The sequence below is a fragment of the Mizuhopecten yessoensis genome, unplaced genomic scaffold, assembly GCF_002113885.1.
Source record: "Mizuhopecten yessoensis strain PY_sf001 unplaced genomic scaffold, ASM211388v2 scaffold10635, whole genome shotgun sequence".
Taxonomy (NCBI): Eukaryota; Metazoa; Mollusca; class Bivalvia; order Pectinida; family Pectinidae; genus Mizuhopecten; species Mizuhopecten yessoensis.
Window position 1 is genome coordinate 454,631 of NW_018408645.1, and position 19,810 is coordinate 474,440.

The 19,810-nt window shown below is 38.5% G+C and overlaps 1 protein-coding gene across 7 annotated transcripts in view; it reads left to right on the top strand.

Annotated features, from left to right (window-relative positions):
- The window catches only part of LOC110461523 (ras-related protein Rab-3-like), an 80,723-nt gene that overhangs the window by 37,532 nt on the left and 23,381 nt on the right, over positions 1-19,810 (top strand). For 2 of the 7 annotated variants that reach the window (XR_002464145.1, XM_021515011.1), the window contains exons 1-3: positions 3,208-3,394; positions 6,123-6,347; positions 15,565-15,683. Coding sequence is in view for 6 of the 7 variants with exons in the window: in XM_021515011.1 (XP_021370686.1) it covers positions 3,362-3,394; positions 6,123-6,347; positions 15,565-15,683 (377 nt within the window). In the remaining variant the exon portion in view is untranslated. The other 5 variants (XM_021515014.1, XM_021515013.1, XM_021515015.1 and 2 more) reach the window with 4 other exon arrangements.

Genomic DNA, 19,810 nt, shown 5'->3' on the forward strand with positions numbered 1-19,810 from the left:
ATTGGCCATCCCTGCTATACTTGGGCAGAGACCTGAGATGATGATAAACACTATTGGCCATCCCTGCTATACTTGGGCAGAGACCTGAGATGATGATAAACACTATTGGCCATCCCTGCTATACTGGGTCGGAGACCTGAGCTGATGATAAACACTATTGTCCACCCCTGCTGTACTGGATCAGAGATCTGAGCTGATGATAAACACTATTGTCCATCCCTGCTATACTGTGTCAGGGACTTGAGGTGATGATAAACACTATTGTACATCCCTGTTATACTGGGTCAGAAACTTGAGCTGATGATAAACACTATTGTCTATCCCTGCTGTACTGGATCAGAGACCTGAGCTGATGATAAACTCTATTGTCCATCCCTGCTATACTGGGTCAGGGACTCAAGCTGATGATAAACACTATTGTCCATCCCTGCTGTACTGGGTCAGAGACTTGAGGTGATGAAAAAAACTGTTGTCCATCCCTGTTTTACTGGATCCGAGACTTGAGCTAATGATAAACACTATTGTCCATCCCTGCTTTACTGGGTCAGAGACTTGAGGTGATGATAAACACTTTTGTCCGTCCCTGCTGTACTGGGTCAGAGACCTGAGCTGATGATAAACACTATTGTCTATCCCTGCTATACAGGGTCAGAGACTTGTGCTGATCACTATTGACCTTCCCTGCTATACTGGGTCGGAGACCTGAGCTGATGATAAACACTATTGTCCACCCCTGCTGTACTGGATCAGAGATCTGAGCTGATGATAAACACTATTGTCCATCCCTGCTGTACTGGATCAGAGACCTGAGCTGATGATAAACACTAGTGTCCATCCCTGCTGTACTGGATCAGAGATCTGAGCTGATGATAAACACTATTGTCCATCCCTGCTATACTGGGTCAGAGACCTGAGCTGATGATAAACACTATTGTCTATCCCTGCTATACAGGGTCAGAGACTTGTGCTGATCACTATTGGCCATCCCTGCTATACTGGGTCGGAGACTTGTGCTGATGATACACACTTTAGTCCATCCCTTCTATACTGGGTCAGAGACCTGAGCTGATGATAAACACTATTGGCCATCCCTGCTATACTTGGGCAGAGACCTGAGATGATGATAAACACTATTGGCCATCCCTGCTATACTGGGTCGGAGACTTGAGCTGATGATAAACACTATTGTCCATCCCTGCTATACTGGGTCAGGGACTTGAGGTGATGATAAACACTATTGTCCATCCCTGTTATACTGGGTCAGAAACTTGAGCTGATGATAAATACTATTGTCCATCCCTGCTATACTGGATCAGAGACCTGAGCTGATGATAAACACTATTGTCCACCCCTGCTGTACTGGATCAGAGACCTGAGCTGATGATAAACACTATTGTCTATCCCTGCTGTACTGGATCAGAGACCTGAGCTGATGATAAACACTAGTGTCCATCCCTGCTGTACTGGATCAGAGATCTGAGCTGATGATAAACACTATTGTCCATCCCTACTTGAGCTGATGATAAACACTATTGTCTATCCCTGCTGTACTGGATCAGAGACCTGAGCTGATGATAAACACTATTGTCCATCCCTGCTGTACTGGATCAGAGACCTGAGCTGATGATAAACACTATTGTACATGTCTATCCCTGCTGTACTGGATCAGAGACCTGAGCTGATGATAAACACTATTGTCCATCCCTGCTGTACTGGGTCAGGGACTCAAGCTGATGATAAACACTGTTGTCCATCCCTGCTTTACTGGATCCGAGACTTGCTATTGATAGTGTTTTCCGTGTTTTGAAAATTAATGAATAAATGTGTGTTACCAAACAAAGCTTGGTTTCTATGTACTTCATTTTCTCAAAATTGGATAAAAGACAATGTCAAGAAATTAATTGGAAAAAAAAGTGAACATAGAAACCAATAGATATATGAAGTGATATGAAAGATTATTGCATCGTCTCTATGTATATACATATATGTAAGCCTTTGATTCACTGAATAAGTCCTGGTCAGATTAACTTTTTTTTATTCAAATATCAATTTAAGCTTTTACATTCTGATTCCATTACATAAAAAAATGAACCCTGAAAATAAATATCCAATCGTTGTTAATACAAAATAAAGGACTTGTTTGTACTATATCCTTGATGTGATGCAAAAGAGGTCAAAATAAATCCAGTTGGCTTCCCTTTGAATCTGGTAGTAGTTAGCCTCAAAAAATAAATTGGATGATTTTCAAATCATGAAGTGTGAAATGATTTTGGTTCAAGAACGTTAATTTTTGTTTTTAATATTTCATGTTTTGTATCTTGTAATTATCTCAGGGGCACTTTACTACTGAAGTTCGTAACAGAAGCCGTATTGGATTGGTATGATTTGGAGCAGATATAGACCTAATATATTACACACATAAAACCCACTCAGGTAAACTGCTAGCCTGGATACTACAGCTTTTCATCCAGTCAAGGGGTAGGATCAGCTAATGTATGAATACATACAACACTTTCTATACACCGATAATGAACTAAAAGTAATGTTACTGGTGAATACTCATCCTTTATGTACATGTTTAGTGAATTATTTAGCCCCTGGTCCAACACTGTTTGGGTTTTGAAACGATCCCTGTGTGGTTTTGCCAATATTATAGATTTTCTGCTTCCCCACCATCCGGCTATAGTCACAGCACTTGTAAAGTGGTGGTTGTGGGTGAGTGGAGGCTGTAACAGTGTGAAGGTCTCAACATCAAATCCCTGTCACAGCTGTACATAACACTGGACTTCTGTCACCGATTCTGTCATAAGTAGACAACAGTTGTGTTACTGTTGATATATCACATTCCCTCAGAGCAGGTAAGACACCTTAATTTGTATCCTCTGGATCAGTGTATGTAATAGTCATCTTTCTCTCTTACTGTTGGTTCCATTTTCTATATTGGTCATCGCAGTAAAAGCTGACCCTGTTTATAACAAATTATGTGTGTCTGTGTACGGTCAGGTTCACTGAGGTGTAGGTTAAAGTTAGGATGCTAAAGGTTGCACAAGGAGAACATTATTATTAGATTTTTCAATATTGATTTTCGTGATGCTATCTTCAGGCATATATTATGACCAATGAACCTGACGAAGTGGAGGAAGCCATCTTTGATTTCAGACCGGTAGCTGTGTACAGTATCTAAAGGTTGTGTGTGTTTAACCTCACTACGCAGGCTTGTCTGTGGTTCCTGGTGGTGGTGCTACAAGGAAGCTGCTCCCGTTTTGTGGAGACTTTGGGTAGTGATAAGCGGGCTGTAGTGGACCCGTAAGGTTTTCCTTCTCTCTAACACCTGTGTCAGCTCTCTCTCTGTATCCTCATCATGGCTCTCCTACCACAGCCTGGCGACGCCACGGTAATGTTTCTATCTCACACACTTTGCCATGGCGATGCACCTTTCTCTCTTATTGCTTCTCAATTAATTAATTCACGTTGTTCTTATTGACAAGGAAACTGCGTTAAGTCAATATTTGTATGTTTGAGCGGTCGTTAAATAGCCTCCATCTTTTTGGTAGATATGTCCAGGTGTAGATATCATAGATAAATTAATATCACAATGCTTATCATTATTTTCTTGAACATCATGAAAAATGTGACATTTTAATTCTATGTTTAATATTTTAAAGGTTTGATACATTTTTATAAATGTTCTTTATCCCGATAGCTTGAAGGATTATTATGACAGCTAACTAATTAAGATACAAGTCGTAGATGTATTCAGCATTATTATTTATGTAGATTTGACACAATTTTCTGTTTTTGCATACAATATATATAATGAGATTCTTGACACCTTTCTGATCGCTTTAGAACTTCTCCTGCTAGTTAGTAATATAATTAGCCTCAAAAATCTGCTGAGTACACACATTTGCTTTGGCCGCACAACAGCTGATCAATTTTAAACTGTCTGGTGTAGAGGTTCGCCATCATGTTGTATTTTCTGCATACCTTATAAGTAAAATGGACCCGTTTTAGCCTAATGTGATGCAAAAATAAGTGAATCTTAAGTGATATATTGATTATCCCTTTGCCTATCACTATATACAGTATAATTATGGTTTATTGATCAATATGTAGTGGAATGAACCCTTTACAACGATAGTGCAAGTCGATGATTTAAAAGTGGACATTGACCTGATTTTTATCTGATTTATAATTATATACAACAGATGTTGTGTCTCGCTTGGTTTAGCTACATTGAACCTATCGAAATGAGGTATATATATACCTTGTATAGGTATCAGTGACACCTCAGGCCTAAAAGGTCAATACGACTCGGTTGAATGACGGCAACACATTTTGAGTAAATGTCCACAATTGATTTAATCTACATAGATTAAACTGATCACCTGTACACTCTCCAGGGCTTTTTGGTTTTATCCTTGTAATACTCGTTTATATGCCTGTCAAAATATTTAATGAGATTTACAATGAATTTTTTATTTCCGCAAATAAATTACTCAAATATCATTCAAATTTGATAAAACTTGGTAAGCATGTTAAGTAGACAAAGCTGAAGACTCAACTACAATTTGAGCAAGATATGTGCATATTTAATTAGCACACTAGCTTTTATTGGTTGACAGTTTCTGCACATTAACTTGACTGGATTCTGATGAAATTTGTTCAATATTTGTATTATAAAAAGGCTACCATATTTATTCAGCAATGTATACATGTATTGCAACTAGATGGAATGGTGTGTTTATAAATATATTAGTGGAATGAAAGCTTTTTCATTTTCCATTAATAAGCCCATCCCCCTACTTTCAGTCAGAGATTATGTTGGTCCCCTGGGTTTATTGCAGGATAAATACGGTAAGTTCAAAGTTGAACAAAATCTCTGTGTGACATTGGATGGGCATGTAGTATTCTGCCCCTGGGGTACTCTTGTTAAATCTTTACTACTGTATGTAATAGGAATAGCCTTATTTCAAATTCATCTTTATAAGAAAGGTTATAAAATGTTTGACACATCATGTCAATTAAAGCAATTTTGCCTGTAACATATAAATATGGATTGTCCCTTTCGTTATAAGTGATTTTGCAGCTGGCACAGATCATGTGTCATTGGCATGATGTCTGTTTGTCCGTCATTTATTTTCTTTAAAAGATTTCACCTAAATGACAAGTGGTGATAGGAAATAATTTTATGCCCAGTATCATGCTGGGGTGAAGGAGGAATATTCTCTGTTCAAACAAATACTTTGTCCTTCTTATACAGAGGTCAAATGTGTCAAAATCTTATAACTACTTCTGAATAATCAAGAGGTGTCATGATATTTTGACTGTTACATGCTTAATTCCTTGATTACCTTGATTCACATTAAAATTTGTGTGGATCAAATGCACAAAAAAATCTTCAAATGGCTTCTTATAAAGATCCATGAATGATATCAAGTTTGTAAATATAAATGACCTTGAACTATCAACAAAGTCTGAGAGATAAACGACTTAAAATCATCAGACATCCGACCTGAAGCATGCCGACATGAAAGGCTGTCAAGGTTGTTCAAATAAGTGATTCTTATTCACTTCCAGTCACAGGTGTGAAAGCTAGTGTTAAAATTGACATACAACTTTTTCTAAAGATCATAAGGCTTCAAACGATGATATTTGTCCTTATCTTTGTGTTTCAGGAAAAGACTATATATGGGGCAAAGATGTAATTCCAAAAGCGTATACAATAAAAGGTTGTCAAATTTTCAAAGCATTCCGGTCCTTTGTCGAGACACAGAGAAACACAGTACACTTTACATAGGAACAAAATAAAAACAAAACAAGATATGATTTATAATTAAAAACAATAAACCCCACAGGTAGCGTAAACTGAAGCTATATTTACACCTGACTGCATCGTTGACCAATGATACTGTGTGTGTTCAACTATAAGGGATTAGAATATACTGAGAAAGTTGACGCATGGAGTATCAGTAACAGTTCAGTGGTCAACAATGTCTTATGTCTCTTCAGGCGAAATGAATTATTTCCAAAGTTTAACAGCATATATTTTAATGTATATTTATATACAGGGTATTGTTACGTGTATATTCATTTAATATTTGGTTTTGCTTTCATTGCAGATGGCTTCGGCAAACGATTCAAAATGGCAGAAGGATGCTGCAGACCAGAACTTTGACTATATGTTCAAACTACTCATTATTGGAAACAGTAGTGTGGGTAAAACGTCATTCTTGTTTAGATATGCTGATGACTCTTTCACATCTGCGTTTGTTAGTACAGTGGGCATAGATTTCAAAGTAAAAACAGTGTTTCGGCAGGACAAAAGAGTAAAACTACAAATCTGGGTAAGTACTGTTTATATTTTTAGCTTCCGTTCATTGCAGAAATAATTATACAATGACACGCAAACTATTATACAATCAAACATTAAGGTGTCTAGATTATTGTTCAGGTGTTTTGGGTCTAACATTATTATATCAGGATGTGTTTGGTCTGATGTCATTATGTCTAGGTGTATATAGTGAAAAAACATAATTAGGTCAGAGTGTCAATAGGGACCACATAATGTCAGGGTGTCTATAGGGACAAACATAATGTCAGGGTGTCTATAGGGACAAACATAATGTCAGGATGTCTATAGGGGCAAACATAATTATTTCAGTGTCTAGAATAAAATGTCCTTTAAAAATAGTTGTTTCAAATAATGTGTTGAAGTAATTAAAAAATTTCAGAAATATCTGTGTCTGAAACTTTAGGTTTAATCATTAAAGCATCCATTTACAACAATCATCCACCCTGCCCCTGTAATTGTGTGGGCAAGGACTCCAAAGCTGAATTCTGTCAGTAAAAATCGCTACTGCGTATGTAGGGTTCTATTGATCCCCATCTCTGTTAGACTATGAGGCAGTGTACAGTTGTTTGAACCAAACCCTACTTTTGCGTGACTGGATCAATCCTAATTGTTTCGGCTAAACCTGGCACATAAACCTGCCGTTATATATACTGGTGTGTAAGTAATGGATGTACGGCCGCCATTTCTCTGTGGTAAAAATAGCTCTCACCGGCTTTACAAAGGGCATCATCAAGTAAAATCATTTGTGAAGAGGAAATTAATTTAGTATAGCCAATCAACCATGATTGTTGTCAGATCAGGTGTTGAGTATAACACATTCTCTGATTGGTGGTGTTTTCAACACCTAGGCGTTGGCAGATTTCCCCTAAGAGGGACCAAGCCCTTTAGTTGTCCTCATTACATGAGGTATGTAAAGCTCTACCCTTTAGTTGTCCTCATTACATGAGGTATGTAAAGCTCCACCCTTTAGTTGTACTCATTACATGAGGTATGTAAAGCTCCACCCTTTAGTTGTACTCATAACATGAGGTATGTAAAGCTCTACCCTTTAGTTGTCCTCATTACATGAGGTATATAAAGCTCCACCCTTTAGTTGTACTCATTACATGAGGTATGTAAAGCTCTTCCCTTTAGTTGTACTCATTACATGAGGTATATAAAGCTCTACCCTTTAGTTGTACTCATTACATGAGGTATGTAAAGCTCCACCCTTTAGTTGTCCTCATTACATGATGTATGTAAAGCTCTTCCCTTTAGTTGTCCTCATTACATGAGGTATATAAAGATCCACCCTTTAGTTGTCCGAATTACATGAGGTATGTAAAGCTCCACCCTTTAGTTGTCCTCATTACATGATGTATGTAAAGCTCTTCCCTTTAGTTGTCCTCATTACATGAGGTATATAAAGATCCACCCTTTAGTTGTCCGAATTACATGAGGTATGTAAAGCTCCACCCTTTAGTTGTCCTCATTACATGAGGTAGATAAAGCTCCACCCTTTAGTTGTCCTCATTATATGAGGTAGATAAAGCTCCACCCTTTAGTTGTACTCATTACATGAGGTAGATAAAGCTCCACCCTTTAGTTGTCCTCATTATATGAGGTAGATAAAGCTCCACCCTTTAGTTGTCCTCATTACATGAGGTATATAAAGCTCCACCCTTTAGTTGTCCGCATTACATGAGGTATGTAAAGCTCCACCCTTTAGTTGTCCGCATTACATGAGGTATATAAAGGTCCATCCTTTAGTTTTTAGTTTTAACCCCCCCCCCCCCCCCCAAAAGGCTGAGGTGCAGGACAGAAGTGTTAATTTGGTCCTATTGCTTTCAAGCAACTTCTCCTCATATGGATACCAGCCATAATTGGTTGGAAACATCTTCAGGTGACAGGGATTCACATTTTATAAATTGAAGAGTTTACCCAAACAGCTGAGGGAATGGGCAATACAGAGGTTATAACTTAGAAATGGTTAAGATCCCCAACCAATAAGCACCTGCACATATTGTTGAGGTACAATTGTTGAGAATAAAGAAACAACAACACATTTGACGCAAAGATGGTCCTCAGGTCTGACCCCGTCTCAGAAGATTTAGTCCCAGTGTCATAACTTTGAAATGGTTGAAATGCCCACCCCAAAAACATGGGCATGAAGAGACTAATCAATCATGATATTAGAATTGACCCTTGAGTCAGATCGCCACACCCCTAGGGATTTAGTCATTGGGTCATTTCATGAACACAGTTGAGATTCCCACCCTGTAACTATATGCACCATTGCTATGCATATAGATTTTAATGAGGTTATTTTGCAATGATGTCTAAAATATCTAGGTGATCAATACAGGCCATTTGGGCCTCTTGTGTATTACTGCATTAACAAAAGACACAACAGGTACAAAACATGTCGCATCTAAGACATGACAGTTTTCCCCATTGTTTGTTTGTGAGTAATATAGTGAAACCTTGGAACTTGTCCATAGTTAGATATCTTCAGTGGAACTTAAATTTCTTTTCCATATTTTAATCTATTAAGTAGAATGTTTGAAATGTTTCCATATTTAAATCTATTTTGGGATAAATTTATGGTAAGTTAAAGTATTTTGGTAATATTTTGCATTTCTGATCATGACATTTGAGAAGAAACTTAATAATTCAGACCAAAAATAGAAAATCTATACTTCAATGAAGTTGTTGATCCATGGAGTTTTTATATACACCCACGTATACATGTACACCTGTACATAAGACAGTCGGCAACACATGTAGAGTAACAGTTCTACAACACCGATCCCAGCCACCTACTGGAGTCAACTCACAGTGACCTTCTCAGCAATGTAGAAATGATCTCGGCCTTCTGTAATATGTATACACAGTTATGTGTAACACCATTTCAAATTAAAAACTTATTTATTTGCTGGATTAAGTAAAGCACGAATATTTTGTGGCTCAAAAAGACTTCTGTGTGGTAGATATATATACCTGTTTGTATGTATATATGATAGCTCCTCGGACTAATTTGTGCTTTCTTCCATTAATATTGGACCACCAGAAATTAATCTTGTGTGTCTCATTAATAATATAAGATGACAGTCAATATTGGTGTTTAATGTAGATATTGATCGTTGTTATTTAATGAAGAGAATAATCTTTTGGTCTTATTGTAGAATAATAATGTAGAACATTACCTTCAGTGTTAAATGTAGACACTGATCGGTACGTAACATACGTAAATGTAGAGAAGGATCCTGTCACACCGTTGTATGTCATGACGTTCCTGTCGGAACACTGTACCATGCATTGAGGAACAGTTCAGAAATGTGTCAACCTCTGACACCACGATGTGTAGGTCAAAGTAGAGGCGAGGGGGCTTAGTGTGAACATATGAATTGTTTTCTAACGTCCTACCAGAGAGTTGATTCAGAGGAAAACCAACGTAATGAAACTTAACAATGGTAGTGAAGTAGGAGGATTAACAGATAATATCGGCTGTAATGGGAAATGATATGTCTTCTTAGCGTGTATAATTGTTTTGATGGTGAAGTAATGTCAAATGAAGAGTTATTCAAATTATTCTATTTTCAAAAGACAAAAGTCATACTATTCAATCAATAGAAAACAAACCTGCGTAACCACCCACGTCGTGGCAGATAGAAACAGCTGTTCCACAGAATTTTTATTACACATAACAATTAACATATCAAATGACAATATGATAATAATGTAGGTTGGGTAATATATTCTTTTCAATATTTAAACTTAACAATTTCTTTTCAGGAAGATATAATAGCTATAGCTTTACACTGGTATGTGCTACACCAACCTATTCCGTTGTATCTAAAAGCAAGATTGAAATCAGTAAATCTCAACAACAACAACAACAACAACAAAAAGTAAAATGGAACTGAAAACTGCAAAACTCCATTATTGGAGGCCCATTTTACCTGATCTGTGTGCACTAACAGCATGTCACTTACTCTAAATTTACAAGCTGTCACCTTCTTGCTGATCATGCAAGTAACCCACGTCTGGTTGGTAACGTTACAAGTATTAAGAGTTTTTCTACTTACGATGTGTATGTTTTGCTAATTTTTGCATAAAACTCCCTATCCTAAACTCATTGTCCCTACCAGTAGGAGAGAATAAAAATCTACCAACCACAAACTCATTGTCCTTACCATAAGAAGAGAATAAAAATATCACCACAAATTCATTGTCCCTACCTGAAGGAGAGAATAAAAATCTCCCTACCACAAACTCATTGTCCCTACCAGTAGGAGAGAATAAAAATCTACCTACCACAAACTCATTGTCCTTACCAGAAGAAGAGAATAAAAATCTCTCTACCGCAAACTCATTGTGCCTACCTGAAGGAGAGAATAAAAATCTCACCACAAACTCATTGTCCCTACCAGTAGGAGAGAATAAAAATATCACCACAAACTCATTGTCCCTACCTGAAGGAGAGAATAAAAATCTCCCTACCACAAACTCATTGTCCCTACCACTAGGAGAGAATAAAAATCTCCTCCACAAACTCATTGTCCCTACCAGCAGGAGAGAATAAAAATCTCCCTACCACAAACTCATTGTCCCTTCCTGAAGGAGAGAATACAAATCTCCCTACCACAAACTCATTGTCCCTACCACTAGGAGAGAATAAAAATCTCCTCCACAAACTCATTGTCCCTACCAGTAGGAGAGAATTAAAATCTTCCTATCACAAACTCATTGTCCCTACCACTAGGAGAGAATACAAATCTCCCTAGCACAAACTCATTGTCCCCACCAGTAGGAGAGAATTAAAATCTCCCTACCACAAACTCTTTGTCCCTACCAGTAGGAGAGAATAAAAATCTCCTCCACAAACTCTTTGTCCCTACCAGTAGGAGAGAATTAAAATCTCCCTACCACAAACTCATTGTCCCTACCAGTAGGAGAGAATGAAAATCTCCCTATCACAAACTCATTGTCCCTACCAGTTGGAGAGAAATCTCCCTGTTCTTTGTTCTGAAATCATCACGTGTCCGTGTGCCTACCTCACTGATCTGCAAATATTATATTCAATCATTTGACCAAAGACTTTGTGCCACTAGTGTTAAAATTACTAGGCATTATAAGCCTGTGGTCTGGCATCATTTTCTGATGCAATATTTGGCCAATTGTCTCTGTAAAGTTATATGATTTACCCTTTGAATTGTACTGTTATATGATTTACCCTTTGAATAGATTGCACAAATGTTTCAAGTTCAACTGATCCAAAACTGATCGTTTTCATTACCGCTTACTTAATCATCCTGTCTGGTCAATATGGGTTCCATTATTCAATCCAAAATGGGTTTTTTTGTCATTTCTGATTCTGTTTTTTTGTCCCTAACCCCATGAGTCTGTGCTGTCTGCCATTGTTTTTCAGTGATCACGTTGACAGTCACGATTGTCTTGGAAAAACTCCCACAATATTGTTATTTTTCCCTGAAACATGACCAGCATCCATTTTGAACAGGAACTTCAGTTGCCACAAAACTGCAAATACATGACTCACTTCCATAGAGACAACATGGCAACAGTAAACAAGTCTGGGCAGCCTGAGGTTTCGGCAGGTCTGAACACATATGACCATGGCCAGTTTCGACCAGTTTGATCATGGAAGGTTTATTGAATGCATCCCTTCTTGTATTTTTAGCTCACCTGGTCCGAAGGACCAAGGTTAGCTTATGCCATACTGTGGCATCCGTACGTCAACAATGTTTTTGAACGACTTCTTCTTCTTAACCACTGATTGGAATTTAACTAATTTGACCAGAAGCATCCCTAGGTGGTGGGGATTCAAAATTGTACAAATGGTGGGGCTGACCACCCAGAGGACTTGGGGGCAGGGCCAAATGGGGGCAATTTGGCTATATTGCTTTAAGCGACATCTTCTCCGGAACTGAGAAATGGATATCAACCATATTTGACTGGAAGCATCCCTAGGTGGTTGGGATTCAAAATTGTACAAATGGTGGGGCTGACCCCCCAGAGGGCTGAGGGGTGGGGCTGAAAGGGGGCAATTTGACTATATTATTTTAAACGACTTCTTTTCTGGAACTAAGAGATGGATATCAACCATATTTGACTGGAAGTATCCCTAGGTGGTTGGGATTCAAAATTGTACAAATGGTGGGGCTGACTCCTAAGGGGGCTGAGGGGCGGGGCCAAAACGGGGGAATTTGGCTATATTGCTATAAACGACTTCTTCTGTAGAACTGTGCCATGGATATTGATCATATTTGGTCAGAAGCATTCATTGGAGGCAGGGATTCAAAATTGTACAAATGGTGGGCAATTTGGCTATATTGCTATATAAACGACTTCTTCTGTAGAACTGTACCTTGGATATTTATCATATTTGGTCAGAAGCATTCATGGGAGGCAGGGATTTAAAATTGTACAAATGGTGGGGCTGGAAATGGTTGAGATCCCCACCGTATAACCATATACATGTATACAATTGCTGAGTATAAAGCGAAGAATGCACATTTGCTTCTAGGATGGCCCTAGGGTCTGGCCCCACCCTTGGAGACATAGTTCCTGGGTCATAACTTTGAAACGGTTGAGATCTCCACCCCAAAACAAGAAATACAAATGCTGGGCATAAGGAGACAAATGCAGTCATGATATTAGAATTGATCCTGGGGTCTGGCCTCAACCCTATGGACCTAGTGTCTGAGTCACAGCTTGGAAACAGTTGAGATCCCCACCCCATAACCATACATAAAATTGCTGGGCATGAAAAATGTATACAGATATCTACAAGGATTGGCCTTGGGGTCTGGCATATTCCCTTGGATGTCATTTGGGGAATATTTTGCCGGGATTGCTTAGATATCCAGGTGAGCGATACAGGCCCTCTGGGCCTCTTGTTTGATCGCATAGTGAACTTATCAGGTTGAATATGGTATAAGCTAATAAATAACACACAAAACATAGGATTCCAAATTTGATTTAGTTTATTGTTAATATTGATATGGAAATTTTTATTAAGTTTTCGCATGATGTGGTCACGGCTGTATTAAATGTATAATGTATATATAATATTGTGAGCTGTCAAGTAAATGGCTGGCTCCAACAATGTAAATTACTTAATATAACCACATTGCACAAAGTTCTTGTCACAATGCTCACTTGTCAGACACCGAATTCAGAAATTATCTGTGACCTGGTAAAGAGCTATCACTTAGCTAAGTGTATTATACCATAATCTCCATTTCTAAACACCACTGTGCCAGACCTGATAAACTATCCCTTTAATTGATCTGTCACATGACCTGAAATAAACAAATAAAAAGCTAGCCAGTATCTACTTCCAAAATATAAGATTATGTTGGGACGGTAAAGTGAAATTACATGTTTATTTTCCGAAAGTAAATAAAATGGGGGGAGCTCACGCACATGGCTTGGTCCTTGTTGACCTGTCAATGTCAAGTTGGTTGCATATGATTGACCTTGCTGGACATGATCTCTTAGAATTGTGACATCCAGTTGTGATACCTACTATTGAAAACAAAAGGTTTTCTTCATTAACTTGCAATGATTGAGATAACTGCCCTGTAACCACATATGTGCTTGCTGGGCACAAAAAGACAAACACTGTCATGATACCAGAATAATCTCCCTGTCCCTGGAGACATCAATTCATTATTACTTTTATTGAGAATATTTGGTCATGATTGCTTAAATATCCAGGTGAATGATACAGGTCCTTTTGACCTCTTGCTGTTAAAACGGAAATCAGTTGAAGGTTATATTTATAGACTGGTTGCTTTTAAGTCAGCTTTTGTATGAGTAGTTTTACAAAGGGATGGGTAATTTGGTGTGTGATCCTAACACTTGGTGTATCCTGAATGTAGCCATTGTCAGGTGTGGTAGTTTTATGTGGTTGCAGAAGTACTCAACTTTCATCAGATCAGACGAATATTGTTTAGCTCTTTCCACTTCTGTGAACAAATTCAACGTAGCACTTGTAAATGTAATCAGATCTCCATCGTAGTGTATCACAATAATGGTCACTGGATGACTACCTACATATTCCTGATCTTCGGTTAACTTCTGTCACTTTGCTACCAGTCATTGTTGAACTGTTTCAGGTATTGTTGAGTTTAAGTTACAGGTGTACAACAATAATTGTGCTTAATATTTTTTTAGTCAATTCCTTAAATTTGAATTTTTTGTTTTCATTAAATTTTCTTGGCATGATTTTGCCAGAAAGATAAAATCTATGAGCCTGGATAACAGATGGGGTAAATTACTCAATATTTATATTACCTTTGGAGTTACACTGCTGTTTTAATACTGGAGTGATAAAACTTGCAGGTGTTCAGAGCATTGAAATCTTCAAATAATCTAGATTTATGAAGTTTAGAGTAACAATATTTATATCTTCAAAGGACAGAAATCAGCTTGGTGATTGGTCAGTTCTTTATGTATGAAACTAATCGAATGGCTAAATGTAGTAGGACGAAGAATATTGATAAAGATAGTGCTGTTGCTGGGGCTCGAACCGAACCTTGGCTCCCGATGCTCTACCGCTGAGCTAAAGGAAAATTTCCTACAGCTGACACTTGTAAGGCAACCAATCAATGCACATCTTTTACTCTATTCCCCCCTTTTTTCAAACACCAACCCAGGTTCTTTGACCCCCGCCAAGGACTCTACTACCTTGAACGGGGAGAGTCAATGGCACAAGTTTGTAGTAGGACAAGGAATATTCATAAAGATGGTGCCGTCGCTGCCAGGGGCTCGAACCCATGACCCTTGGCTCTCCAGCCTGATGCTCTACCGCTGAGCTTAAGGGCTGACGCTTGTAAGGCAACCAATCAGTGCACATCTTTTACATAACCCTGACCTTTCGAATTTGTCATGACACATTCCAACAGTGCAGAGAAGAAAGAACCCTTGGATTTGATTATATAGTGAAACAAATTTTCCGTTTTTCCATCGAAACTTGAGAAGATTTAGAGTAATGTTATGTAATCGGTAGAGTTACTTTTCTTAATGCTATCAGGTTTATATTTAGAAATTGATCTTGACACACCTTGAAGGTCCCATATGTGAGATGTTTTCACACAGCATTGAATAACAGGTAAGCGAATCAGGCTCAATAGGCCTTTTGTTATTTGTTTGTAATACTTCTATCATTTTTAGCTTGTAAATATATTTTTGTTTTGTTACAGGACACAGCTGGCCAGGAAAGATACAGAACGATAACAACAGCGTACTATCGGGGTGCTATGGGATTTATACTAATGTACGATGTCACAAACGAGGAATCCTTTAACGCAGTACATGACTGGTTAGTATTGCTTGTAACACACTTTCTGATTGGTTCATACATATGACTGATAGCTTTTGACCAACCTTTTGTGACGTGGTATATTTATTTGTGCAATATGATAACGACTGATTATTTATTTCAGAAATGTATATATAATATTTTATTTTTATGAAATCCTACAAAAAAAATATGTTTCCATTACGTCTGCAGAAAGATGCATGTAACTGTGTCAGCTCTATAACAAATATAGAACTTGCATATAGCACAAGCGTCTTGGTGATCTAAATGGTACAGAGATATTATAAGTATATACAACAAATATATAAATATAACTATAGAACTTTTATAAGCTTATTATGGATTCTTATGGACCAATGAATCATCTCTTCTGAAATGACCAAATATTCCGTAAACATAGGTCGATACATTGCTTTATTGTAATATGGCAAGACTGAAATGTCAACTCTGCCTTATCATAAAACACAGTACAAACAATGTTAACATTAAAACAACTTTAAATCAAACTTGGCAATCAACTATGCTCAAACTAATGTAAATGATATACAGTGTTGTCTGGAGTGATATTCCCACCCCCACTCTGTTGTACAGGAGAGTAACATGTATACACTGTTGTACAGGAGAGTAACATGTATACACTATTGTACAGGAGAGAGTTACACGTATACACTATTGTACAGGAGAGTAACATGTATACACTGTTGTACATGAGAGAGTAACAAGTATGCACTATTGTACAGGAGAGAGTAACATGTATACACTGTTGTACAGGAGTGAGTAACATGTATACTCTATTGTACAGGAGAGTAACACGTATACACTGTTGTACAGGAGAGAGAAACATGTGTACACTATTGTACAGGAGAGAAACATGTATACACTATTGTACATGAGAGAGTAACAAGTATCCACTATTGTACAGGAGAGAGTGACACGTATACACTATTGTACAAGAGAGTGACATGTATACACTATTGTACATGAGAGAGTAACAAGTATCCACTATTGTACAGGAGAGAGTGCCGTGTATACACTATGGTACAGGAGAGAGTAACATGTGTCCACTATTGTACAGGAGAGAGTGCCGTGTATACACTATGGTACAGGAGAGAGTAACATGTATTCACTATTGTACAGGAGAGAGTCACATGTATACACTATTGTACAGGAGATAGTAACATGTATACACTATTGTACCGGAGAGAGGAACATGTATACACTATTGTACCGGAGAGAGGAACATGTATACACTATTGTACATGAGAGAGTAACAAGTATGCACTATTGTACCGGAGAGAGTAACATGTATACAGTGTTGTACAGGAGATTAACATGTATACACTATTGTATAGGAGAGAGTAACATGCATACACTGTTGTACAGGAGAGAGAAACATGTGTACACTATTGTACAGGAGAGAGGAACATGTATACACTGTTGTACGGGAGAGAGTAACATGTGTACACTTTTGTACAGGAGAGAGTAACATGTATACACTATTGTACAGGAGAGAGGAACATGTATACACTGTTGTACAGGAGAGAGTAACATGTGTACACTATTGTACAGGAGAGAGTAACATGTATACACTATTGTACAGGAGAGAGTTACACGTATACAATGTTGTACAGGAGAGAGTAACATGTATACACTGTTGTACAGGAGAGTAACATGTATTCACTATTGTACAGGAGGGTAACATGTATACACCGTTGTACAGGAGAGAGAAACACGTATACACTATTTTACAGGAGAGAGTAAAATGTATACACTGTTGTGCAGGAGAGAGTAACAAGAATACACCATTGTACAGGAGAGTAACATGTATTCACTATTGTACAGGAGGGTAACATGTATACACAATTGTACAGGAGAGAAACATGTATACACTGTTGTCCAGGAGAGAGTAACACGTATACACTATTGTACAGGAGAGAGTAACATGTATACATTTTTGTACAGGAGAGAGTTACACGTATACAATGTTGTACAGGAGAGAGTAACACGTATACACTGTTGTACAGGAGAGAGTAACACGTATACACTATTGTACAGGAGAGAGAAACATGTATACACTATTGTACAGGATAGTAACATGTATACACTATTGTACATGAGAGAGTAACATGTATACTCTATTGTACAGGAGAGTAACATGTATACATTTTTGTACAGGACAGAGTTACACGTATACAATGTTGTACAGGAGAGAGTAACATGTATACACTATTGTACAGGAGAGAGTAACACGTATACACTATTATACAGGAGAGAGTAACACGTATACACTATTGTACAGGAGAGAGTAAGATGTATACACTATTGTACAGGAGAGAGTAACATGTAGACACTATTGTACAGGAGAGAGTAACATGTATACACTGTTGTACAGGAGAGAGTAACATGTATACACTATTGTACAGGAGAGCAACATGTATACATTTTTGTACAGGAGAGAGTAACATGTATACACTATTGTACAGGAGAGAGTAACATACTGGGGTTTGTACAAGGTTTATATACACTATTGTTCATAGAATTATACACTTATAAACGTTAATAGCGGTATTTTGCCTGATATTCACATCATACAGATTGTCACACTAAGACTATCTGTTACATTAAACATACGGGCACAGTTTGTATATGTAATATAGTCATGGAAATACACACCACATCATCCAACATAAAGTACAACAGTGTGGAGTGAACCATCCAGTTCAGGTGTACAGATGTCAGACTGTGTAGGTCAGGTGTACAGATGTCAGACTGTGTAGGTCAGGCGTACAGATGTCAGACTGTGTAGGTCAGGTGTTCAGATGTCAGACTGTGTAGGTCAGGTGTACAGATGTCAGGCTGTGTAGTTCAGGTGTACAGATGTCAGCCTGTGTAGGTCAGGTGTACAGATGTCAGACTGTGGAGGTCAGGTGTACAGATGTCAGACTGTGTAGGTCAGTTGTACAGATGTCAGACTGTGTAGGTCAGGAGTACAGATGTCAGACTGTGTAGGTCAGGTGTTCAGATGTCAGACTGTGTAGGTCAGGTGTACAGATGTCAGACTGTGTAGGTCAGGTGTACATATGTCAGACTGTGTAGGTCAGGTGTACAGTTGTCCGACTGTGTTGGTCATGTGTACAGATGTCAGACTGTAGGTCAGGTGTACAGATGTCAGACTGTGTAGGTCAGGTGGACAGATGTCAGGCTGTGTAGGTCAGGTGTACGGATGTCAGACTGTGTAGGTCAGGTGTACAAATGTCAGACTGTGTAGGTCAGGGGTACAGATGTCAGACTGTGCAGGTCAGGTGTACAGATTTCAGACTATGTTGGTCAGGTGTACAGATGTCAGACTGTGCAGGGCAGGTGTACAGATGTTAGACTGTGGAGGTCAGGTGTACTATGTACAGATGTCAGACTGTGTATGTCAGGTGTACAGATGTCAGACTGTGTAGCAGTTGTCCGACTGTGTTGGTCATGTGTACAGATGTCAGACTGTAGGGCAGGTGTACAGATGTCAGACTGTATAGTTCAGATGTAAAGATGTCAGACTGTGCAGGTCAGGTGTACAGATGTTAGCCTGTGTAGGTCAGGTGTACTATGTACAGATGTAAGACTGCGTAGGTCAGGTGTACAGATGTCAGACTGTTCAGGTCAGGTGTACAGATTTCAGACTGTGTTGGTCATGTGTACAGATGTCAGACTGTAGGGCAGGTGTACAGATGTCAGACTGTGTAGGGCAGGTGTACAGATGTCAGACTGTATAGTTCAGATGTAAAGATGTCAGACTGTGCAGGTCAGGGGTACAGATGTCAGGCTGTGTAGGTCAGGTGTACGGATGTCAGACTGTGTAGGTCAGGTGTACAAATGTCAGACTGTGTAGGTCAGGGGTACAGATGTCAGACTGTGTAGGTCAGGTGGACAGATGTCAGACTGTGTAGGTCAGGTGTACAGATGTCAGACTGTGCAGGTCAGGTGTACAGATGTTAGACTGTGTAGGTCAGGTGTACTATGTACAGATGTCAGACTGTGTAGGTCAGGTGTACAGATGTCAGACTGTATAGGTCAGATGTAAAGATGTCAGACTGTGCAGGTCAGGTGTACAGATGTCAGGCTGTGTAGGTCAGGTGTAC